Raw genomic sequence first — 10,344 nt, 5'->3', positions numbered from 1 at the left:
CAAACCTGGATGCACGGAGGGCCACCCACTCCTTCTCTTCCCTCACCCTGTAGCTTTCAGGAAGCCCCAGTACCCGGAACAGACAAGGTGCCCCAAACTCTCAGCTATCTTGTCCAGCTGCAAGGAGGATAAACCTAAGGCTATCGTTCCTCCTGCTCTGTCCCTTGAGACCAATGCACCCCACATCTGCAGGAGGAACCACCCAGACATCATCATGGTTCAGAGGCCCCCTTCTCTGACAAGGGAATCCTTTTGAATAAGAAAAAAGCAGGCAAAACTAGGGAGTCCCATAAGCCTTTTCAGGTCTGTGGAGAGAAAGGAAGGATAGATTCAGGGCAGGGGGAAATACCAAGGATATGTGGGAGCCTGAAGAGGGAAGTGGGAAGCTGCATCCAGCCTCCAAGCCTTTGGGCAAGGAAGGTTGGCCTAAGCTGGAGAGTAGAGGGGCAAGGCAGGCTTCTCAAGGACTAGAATGGGACAAAGGCCTGGGGCACAGCACGCCAAACCTAAGGGCTTATATAAGTCTCAGGGGTCTGGTAGCGTACACGGCAGCAGTATGGGGGGGGGGGTTTAAAATTCTTAGAGTAAGAAGGCAGGGAGGAGATCCCCACTCTATCATCACAAAGACAGGACCCAAAAAGTAATAAACTCCTGTACACATCTGTTCCATATTATAAATACACATTATATACAAAACAATGTTATAAAATGTAGAAAGGTCAGTGCTTCTGATTCTTAAATTATCAAAATACTAGACTCCAAAATAAACTACAAAAAAACAAACAAAATAAAAACTCATATTATTGATTTCTGAAGATCGGCTTTGAGGGTGGTCTAGGAGTAGTAATGGGCATGAGCAGAGAGCCCAGGCTCGAGGTCATAGAAGTAGGTTTTAGAAGGAGGAAAGGGCCCAGGTGGCAGTGGCACCCAATTTCCCCCTCATTGGAATTTCTGACATAACTGCCCTGAGCTCACCAGTTAGCCTGGCAGAAGGGGCAGGCTCTTGCCTATCTGCTCACAGAAGCCCGAAGGCATCCAGGGCCAGAGGGTGGTGGGAGCTGGGTAAGGCTTACCAGCATTCTTGCCCAGAAGGCCTAGGCCTAGGAGAGAGGCTGGGTGGTGTTCTGAACCAGGCCCACGTGCAGTAGCTGGAGGCACAGGGCAGAAAGTGCTCCTCTCCCTGTGAGCACTTACCTCACCTGCAGGGCAACCCTGCCAAGAGCCATACCCAGTGGTTTTCCAGTCCACAGGAGGCCCTGCCCTTACTGGCCCCCCTCTCTCCTTTCTGATTTGGGCCCAGCTATTGCTGTGGAGCCTGGGCCAAAGGCACTTTTGGAAACACAGATGCCAGTGGAGGCCACAGCAGCTCCAGGCCCCATGGGGCCACTGCCACTCTCTGGAAAACAGGCCAGCACCCCAGAAGGAGCCCTCTGGAGCCATTGCTGGCAGGGCAGATCTCAGTGGCATCTCTCCTCTCCTCCATTCTTTGCGGCTGCCAATCTGATGCCAGACAGACTCCCAAAGGTGTAGAAGGGTATCGCATCTCTTGGCAAGTTCACAGTCTGTCCCGTTCATGCCATTCCCTCCTTCTCCTGAGAGCAGCACGTTGCATATTAAAGATGTCCCATCCAGGATGCAATGTAAACAATGCAGAAGGAAGGTCCAGCTGCTGGGCCAAAGCCAGGGTGTCCTAGGTAGGCTCTTGCCTTATACCTGGGGAGCATGTGGAAAGTGGGGAATTAGGTTATCTGGCATAAGCATTTCCCCTACAGCTGCCCTAGGCATCCCAGGAGAAGCTGATGGGAAGGTGGGGTGAAGGGAAAGTGGGGTGGTCCTCACCAGTCTCCTGCCCCAACAAAACACATATGCCTGGGAGCTTGTGGTCGTGAGGTGGCCCAATGGAGGAAGCCAGTGGGGAAGGGGAGGAGGGATACAAAGGATGAGGGCCCCTCACCCACCAGCGGCTGGCAAGCAGCACTTGGGAGCTGGCCCAGTGCCATGGCCGCCTAGCCCAACACCAACACAACAGGAAGTGTCCAGGCCAGGCTTGCCACCACAGCTCTTGTTTCACACCCTCTGTGACAATGAGGACAGCAGGGACCTTAGAGCCACTGAACCTGGCCTGCCAAAGAGGGGTCCTAACCCATCCTTCAGGGTAGCTTATGGGGTTGAGAGTGACCAGGCCACAAAAGGCAGGAGGAACGTGCTAGTAGAAGGACAGGCAAGCCCAACACTCACCTCTGTAGCAATGACACACTCGTTCCTCTCCTCTGATATCAAACACACAGACTGGTACATGGAGTCCCTGGGGGAGCATATCGCTGATATCCGACACTCTGGCTTTTCACTGAGGGAACACAAGACAGGTGCATGAGGGAGGGTTGGGGAGAGGTTCAAGGGGAGGGTGGGCCTGGAGAACCAAAGGGCACTCACAGAGATGGTTCTGGGTGAGATCATGGGGGCTAGAGGTGCCCAATGCTAGCTGGGAGGGAGGGAGCATTTAGGAACAGGCCACTTAGAGAGCCACAGGACCTCCCAACCTTACTAAAAGGGTTCTAGGCCTGGAACAAGCCAGCATTGCTACTATAGACAAGCCACACTGTGGAAAAGTGGAAATCAACAGAGATATACTAGGGACACCTGACATTTGTGAACAAAAAAGTGAACCAGAGGGAAGAACAAAGGACCCCTGGCAGAAATCTTGTTGGAGGATCTTTCTGTTAGTAACAAAGCCCCCTACCTTCTGAAATGCCTCCTACCTGGCCTAGGAGGACCCCAGGCAGAACCATGAAGGGGCCTGTAGCCAGGCCCAGGGCTTCCAGATGCTACTTACCTGTGTAACCGCAGTGGTGCCTTCTCTCCTAAACTCTTGTCACTGTGGGGAAACTTCCCTGGCATGGTCCCCCGCCCCAGGGGTCCTGGGGCCAGATTATAGTCCAAAGTATGGTTTTGCTGTTTGCCACAGTTGGACTTGTCCAGGCCACAGTCCACTTCCAGCTCCTTCTTCTGGTTTGTGTTCTTAAGCTGAGCAGCGGGGATCAAGTTATCTTTCTGGAAGTCTGACAAGTTGTTCATGGCCTCCCTGCTGCCGTCGTCTGGCCGCCGAAGTCTCAGCTGCCGCACAGCCACTGCCACCATGCCCAGCAGCACCAGCAGTACCACTAGCCCCACTCCCAGGGAGACAGCCACCCAGGGGAAGCTGGGTGGCAAGCCCATGGGGAATTCGCAGCGACTTCCCACAAAGCCATAGGGGCAGTTGCAGACGAAGTTGTCCGGGGAGAGGCCAGTGTAACAAGTGGCCCCGTTGAAGCAGGGCCCTGACGCACAGGCATCACTGGGTGTCCGCACCTCACAGCGCCGGCCAGAGAAGCCGGCAGGGCAGGTGCACATGAGCCCATTCTCCAAGTCATGGCAAGTGCCACCATGGGCGCAAGGACTTCGGGCACAGTCACTGACATGACGTTCACAGTGGGTGCCTGTGAATCCAGGACGACAGCGGCACATGCGTGTTGGGCCTCGGTTCAGGCACTGGCCCCCTGGGAGGACACACAGTACACGAATCAGCCACAGACTAGGAACTCCCCAAAGGAGGGGTGGGTGCTCCATCCCATGAACAAACTCAGGTTCTTTTGTCCCCATGTGCACAGCTAGCATTTACAGAGTGTCTGACAAAGAGAACTGGACAGAGACAGGAAGCCCGGAGTATAGGGCGACCCTGAGTCTCTATGCCTCAGGGGCTCATGTATAGAAATTACTAGCATCTTACAGAACTGTAAAGTGGAATCATACAGACATTCTTGAATTTGAATCTTATCTACTCTCTCCAGCCAGGAGTCTGGCACCTAAGCTTTAGTTTCTTTCTGTGTTAAGCTGGAATAGAATAGAAAGTTATCTGTCTCCTTCACAGGGTAGCTCTGAGAGTTAGACAGGAATGTGCCTGAAGGTAAGAGAGCATTCTTGATATATAGTTAACTGCTCAAATAAGTGTAATTATCTTTTTTTTTTTTTTGCAGTTTTTGGCCGGGGCTTGAACCCACCACCTCTGGTATATGGAGCTGGCGCCCTACTCCTTTGAGCCACAGGTGCTGCCAAATTATCATTGTTTTGCTTCATCTTCACAACCACGTGAGAGAAGATGGGTGTTCTATATTCCTATTCAGTGATAAAGAACTGGCAGCTCCAGGGGGTTAAGTCAGAGAGTAGGCTCCAGCTCAGCCTATTTAACTCTCTCCAGATCCTGAGCTTCTCTCCTGCTGGTTCTGTCTGTCTGCCTCCCAAAGGGTCACTCAGAGGTCAGGTAAACAAAGATTACCAACATGCTGTGTGTCTAAAAAGGTGCTGAACATTCTAGATGCCTCATGCCACACCATGCTTTATGTGGGTGTGAGCCAAGAAGAGGCCTCCAGGAACAGGGCTTCGACCCCATCACCAACCTCCCTTTAAGAGGGACATAAGGCCTGCAACATCCTTCTCTCTAGCCCAGGACTTCCTGGGGAGGGTCTAAGGCCAGCCCAGCCAGGACAGGGCTCTGGCAGGGTAATAGGGAAGGAAGCCACATGGGGTGTACACCAACCCATCTCCTGAGGCCTGTGCACTGCAAACTTGCTCCTTCAGAGCCCCCCAGCTGATCAGGAAAGCTCTTCACCCTCCAGAGCAGATGGGAGCCCACATCAAACTTCCCAGAGTGACAGACAAAGCCTCTCTGTACTCCTGCCCTTCCCTCACCAGAAAGGCAAGTTCACCAGGTTAGCAAGGCAACAGGACGCACCATTGGCACATGGGTTGCTGGTGCACCTATCCACTTTCTTCTCGCAGTTGGAGCCAGTGAAGTTGGGGGGGCATTCGCAGGCATAGCTGGCCCCCAGGTTGCGCTCCCGGCAGGAGCCCCCATTGAAGCAGGGGGAGTCAGCACAGCTCAAGGTACTATGTTCACAGTGCAGGCCGTAGTAGCCCGGGGGACACAGGCAGTGGTAGCCATCCTCCTGGTCCTGGAGAGAGACCATAACGGGGCCAAAGTCAGCCCCGGGGGAGCAGGTATGTGTGACTGGAAGCTGGGCTCTACCTGCCCTTGAGGCTGGCCGTGGCTGCACATCCACTGGCCACCTGGCTGGAGGATGCCTGGACGCTACCTGACTTAACCTCTGCCTTCCTGTGCTAGTGTGGGCCTCACCTTACAGCTGCCCCCATTTCGACAAGGGTTGCTGTCACACTCGCTGAGCTCCAGCTCACAGTCCACGCCAGTGTAACCTGGGCGACAGGTGCAGGTATAGCTTCGCTGCCCACTGTTGGAGCACGTTGCCCCGTTCTTGCATGGGGAGTGGTGAGTGCAATAGTTGAGATCTGCAGAGACAGGAACCGACCAGCTGAGCAGGTCCAGGGGATGCTCCCACCTCCAGGGTCCTCGCAGTGCAAGGTCACCCCCATGTTTGCCCCAAGGAGCCTTCAACTCAAAGTCTTTCAGGCCTTCTCCACCCAATGAAATCATGTTTCTTCAATCATCTGGAATCATGTATGACCAGTGAAGTCAATAAAGGTTGAAATAACACAATTGGGTGATATTCAGCCAGGTAAACTCCCAAACACTGCCAGTCTGATTAGGATGAAGGTAAGGAAGAGGAAGAGAGAGCAAAGCCAAATGTCAGGGAGTCAGAAAAGGCTTCACAGAGGAGGGAATGCTGAGATAAGCATAGAAGGAGGGGTAGAATTTCGACAGGTGGAAACGGTAGAGGGGAGATGAGAGCCACTATAGGTAGCATTTTTTTGAAGGAGATGTTACAAATGTTTTTTTTTTTTTTCTCACTATGTTGCCCTTGGTAGAGTGCTGTGGCATCACAGCTCACAGCAACCTCAAACTCTTGGGCTTAATGATTCTCTCGCCTCAGCCTCCCAAGTAGCTGGGACTACAGGTGACCACAGCAATGCTCAGCTATTTTTTGTTGCAGTTGTCATTGTTGTTTTAGCTGGCCTGGGCAGGTTTCGAACCTGCCAGCCTTGGTGTATGTGGCTGATGCCATAATCACTGTGCTATGGGTGCTGAGCCATTACAAGGGTATTTTGAAATATAAGTATTTGTTTTCTTATTTGGGAAGGACAGGGAGGGAGAATCAGACAGAGCAAATAGAGGGACTGAAGGAGCTGTGTTTGCATACAATGAGTGTACGATAAAGAGAATGAGCAGGAACCAGGTGTGTATTGGGGCAGGGATGGATGGACACACACAGACAGACACATACACAGTATATGAGGACTGAATCCCAAGCCCTTTGTTAACAGCAGGTCAGTGCCTAGACAGGTTTTTCCTATCTTGGCAAGCCCCTGCCCACCCTACCCAGGTCTGTGCTGATGTCTTTGTGCCTGAAAATGGGAAGCACAACCTACAGGATGCAGGAGAGATGGCCCATCCCTAAGGTTGGAACTCAAAGATCCCTGTCTAGCCAGAAGAGTGACTAGCACTCCAAATAGTAGGAAGGGATAGCACAGGCACAGGCAGCAGCTGCCCAGCAAGGTTGACTAGGGAAGAGCAAGGGAGGCTGTGTCCACACTGAAAAGTCGGTTAGATATCACTCCACCCAGAGGCCCAGCTCACCCACAGCCTCAGGCAGCCGGTGGGCACACCCCACCAGACAGCTGTTTAGGGGAGAGCTGCTCAAACAGCTCTGGAAGGTAAGCAAACACTTAGGGGGTTAATAGGTAACTACAAGCAGAAAGAGGAACTGAGCCTGGCATCCCTCTCTCTTTGGCTTTGCTAGAATTTATGAGTATAAACTCCAGGCCACCAAGCTGTCACCACCCCCCAAACTTCTTCAGCCACCCTAGGTCTCTACATCTGTAGAAGAAGTACCAACCATCTCACTCTAGGATAGCTGTAAAGGTCCTAAAAAGTTCCAAGATCCTTGAAGGATAATGGGAAAGCCAAGTCAGCAGTCACCAAGTAAGAAGGATCAGGGTGACAACTCTGATTTCCACCCCTACGCCCACCCCATCTCTCCCAGCCCCTCTGCATTCTCTCCTTGCCTTGAATTACCTTGATCACAAAACAGGCCTCCCCATCCCTCATCACAAGTACACTGCCAGGGGGTGCTGCAGGTGCCGTGGCGACAGCCATTGTGGGGGATGCATTCATTGCATAGGCGGCCCTGCCAGCCTGGGCGGCAGCTGAAGGACAAAAGGAAGGCTGAGAGTGAGGTGAGAGGCCTAGCCAACGGGGTAGACCCCTCACCAATTCCTGCCCCTACTCACAGGCACTCGGCTGGCTTGCTGCAGTAGCCATTCTGTTCATGACAGCCAGAAAGACAGATAGCTAAGGAAAGAAAACAGGGCTGGGTGAGGTCAGGATGACAAGCACTCTGAAGTCTCCCTCTCCTCTCCTGGTCCCAGGGGTGTCCCAAGTCTTCTGGGCTCACTTCCCACTCCTGGCCTCCTAGAGAAGCCCTGAGTATCTTAAAGGGAATCGATGGCAGAGGGAAAGAGAATCCAAGCTGGATGGAATGCAGTAATGCAGTCCTTGTGGGCTTTGGCATGATGGGGAGGAATGTTGGGAAAAGAAAGTAGGTCTGAGTCCATGCACACCCTCAGCATCCCCAGGCATCCCTGAGGCCCAACTAGTGGGGAGCCCAGATCCACTCTTCAGGGGAGTCAAGCTGTGGCTTCGAAGACTCCACTGTGTTTGCTCAGGGGACCCTCCACCTTCACACAGGTGGGAGCTGGGCTGCTTACGCTGTTGGCAGTACTCTCCAGTCCAGCCAGGCAGGCAGGACCGGTTGCCATCTGGCTGGCACACGTAGTGGCCAAAATGGTCATTGCGCTTCTTGCACAAGCGTGAGCAGCTGTCCCCATAGTAGTCGTCACTGCAGATGACCCGGTAAGAGTAGCGCAGCTTTGTGAGGGTGCTGGTTTGCTCATCCAGTAACCAGTTCTGACCCACAGCTAGCGAGCCATGGATGGAAATCTTGCTGATGAGTGCATCTGGTGGCAAGGCCTCTGAAAGGGCAAAGGGTCAGATTAGGGAGAGGCGGGTCTGGTCCTCAAGGGTGCCAGAAACTGCTAACCAATGCCCCTCTTGGCCGTGATGATGGTGAGCAGCCAACAAATCAGTCCTGTTGTCCAAATGACCCCTACCTGCCAGCAAGCATATAGGCCAGAGGGACCTAAAAGTCCCTCTACTAGCCTGACCTGTGTGTGTGCGTGTGCAGGGGTCCTGATATCATTCAGAAAGGGGGACAATAGAAGGATGTTAAGATATCCCAGGGTCCTGGAGGGTGATAGGGAGGGGAAAGAGGAAAAGAGGTCAAAATTAGGGGGGGGGTAGGAGAAAGAAAGAAAAAAGAAAACTCTCCAGGCTGGGGAGGACTCTGGGAGCAGGGTTCCTTTGGTGCCCATTCAGGGGTTCTGCCCCCAGAGGTGGGTAGTGGTTTTTCTTTTTCCTTTTCAAAGTGAGAATTGTTGTGCTGCTGAAATATCCTTTTCCTCTGTGTCAGAACAACATCCCAAAGCCATTATTCCCTTTCCAAAGGAGCGGAATTCGCGAAAGGTGTAAAATACAGGAAGGGGCCCGTCAGCGGCGCTGGCAGCTTCGGCCTTTCTCACCGCCGTGCTCCCCGCGTTCCCACGCCAAAAATAACCCGCAGGAAACGCAATTGTGCTCTGAGTCCAGGAGGCGGGCGGAATCTGAGCGTCCAGCGCGGGGCGAAGCTCCTGGCCAAGCTAAGCGTCCTGCCTCCCACCCCCAACCCCGCACTTCCCCCGCCTCCAACAGGTTAACTCTTTCAGCGCTGCGCCGTGTCGCCCCCCTGTGGTGGCGGAGCGAGCTACTCACCTGGCCGCAGGTCGTCTCCTGGCGCGTGCCAAGCTTCGATGATGAGAGAGAAGGTACCCTGGGAATGAGCGTGGGGGGATGGAGAGATAGCTAGATGAGCAGAGGGGAGACGTGGGAGTGCCTTGCAGCAGCCGGTTTAATTAATCTAATTGCAGGATACAGTTACTGCGCCCGGGTCAACATAACGGGTCTGCGCGCAGTGTAGCGCTTGAGCCAGGAAGGCGAGAGGAGAACCCCGGGTAGGGAGAGGATTGAGGGATAGGGGAGTGAAGGGGGGGGGGACGCCGATGTTCCTCGCGGGGTGATAGATAATGCAAATCGTGTCCCAAAGGCTGGGGGAAGGGAGGGTGTAAAACTGGGAAGACGGAGGCTAGCGAGAGCCTTCTCTGGGATGAGGTCCCAGGAGCGAGTTGGGAAGAAAGCACCAGGAGCGAATGCACCCTGGGTTTTTTTGTGGGGGGAGATGTTCGAGGGGGGTGGGGGTCCTAGGGCGTCTTTTGCTTTGGCTTCTGTGAACTCCCAGTGCGCCCAAGCTGTGCTCACCGGCCAGGTGAAATTGAAGGGCAACTGGAGAGGGTTGCGGCCCCCGCCGCGGCTGTCCTCCCGGACCGCGAAGGAATTGATGCCCAAAACCGGCGTGGAGACGCTGCCGAAGGTGCAGGGCCCGGGCAAGACGACCGCCTGGAAGTGCTTAAGGCAGACACGGAAGAAAGTCCGGCAGCCGGGCTCGCAAGGCAGCCCACTGGCCAGAACGCCGCGCTCGTTGGCGAACTCCTGCAGCTGCAGCTGGAAGACGCCGGAGCCGGCCGCGCGCTATTGCAGAGAGATCGAGGGAAGGAGGGAGGGGATCGGTCAGCTCCACAAGCACCCGGGGTTCGGGCCCAGAGCGCAGCGGAAGGGAGCGGAGAGGGCGCGGGACGTTACCTGCTGCCAAAGTGCCACCAGCAGCAGGAGCGCCCAGCCAAAGGCGCTCCGGGATGCGGCCGCCATCCCCTTGGGGCGTCGCTCTCTCCACCCGTGGGCACTGAATCTGGCTCTGTTCGAGAAGCTGCTTTCCCGCGCGTGCGCCCGCCGGCCGGGATCCCTGAAAAGCTGAGCTCCTCTCGGGACACTGCTCCCCCCTAGCTTTTTCGCTAGCTCCCGGGCAGCTGCGGCTGTAGGTAATCCAGGTGAGGGCAGCTAGGCGGCGGCCGCGTTGAGGATGTGTCCACGGACTAATCCTGAGGTTGCAAGCGGGCTAGTGCCCGGGTACAGTGCACCGAAGCGGCCTGGGCTGCGGCTCTCGGCCTCGTGTTCTCGGCCTGCTCACAGCGCCGCTACTGAAACCTGCGTGCCCGGGAGCCCTCCTTTTATATATTGGCTCCTCTCCTCTCCGCCTGTCACTCAGACTCATGGTCACTCTCCCCTCCCCTCCGAGCCTCTAGCTGCTACAGTCCCAGCGCCGCCCGGAGGGGGCCTCCGCCCCCGTCACCCCCCCTCCTCTCGTAGCAGCCAGTCTGGCTCAGGTCTCCGCCCCTCTGTGCTGCTCC

At 54.9% G+C, this 10,344-nt stretch overlaps 1 protein-coding gene across 1 annotated transcript; it reads right to left on the bottom strand.

Moving 5' to 3' along the window:
- Positions 1-655: 655 nt before the first annotated feature.
- DLL4 (delta like canonical Notch ligand 4) lies at positions 656-10,143 on the bottom strand. The gene is made up of 11 exons (XM_003791732.2): positions 9,740-10,143; positions 9,359-9,628; positions 8,816-8,873; positions 7,717-7,980; positions 7,240-7,300; positions 7,025-7,155; positions 5,171-5,340; positions 4,769-4,988; positions 2,834-3,536; positions 2,239-2,347; positions 656-1,713 (listed from the first exon to the last, which is right to left on the bottom strand). Exons 1-11 carry the CDS (start codon positions 9,803-9,805, stop codon positions 1,708-1,710), a joined length of 2,058 nt encoding a protein of 685 aa, XP_003791780.1. The 5' UTR covers positions 9,806-10,143; the 3' UTR covers positions 656-1,707.
- Positions 10,144-10,344: the final 201 nt, after the last annotated feature.

This window comes from Otolemur garnettii, unplaced genomic scaffold, assembly GCF_000181295.1.
Source record: "Otolemur garnettii isolate 467f Iridium unplaced genomic scaffold, OtoGar3 scaffold00050, whole genome shotgun sequence".
In the NCBI taxonomy this organism is placed as follows: Eukaryota; Metazoa; Chordata; class Mammalia; order Primates; family Galagidae; genus Otolemur; species Otolemur garnettii.
Note: the sequence above shows the minus strand (reverse complement) of the source record. Positions and strands in the feature narration are given on the sequence as shown.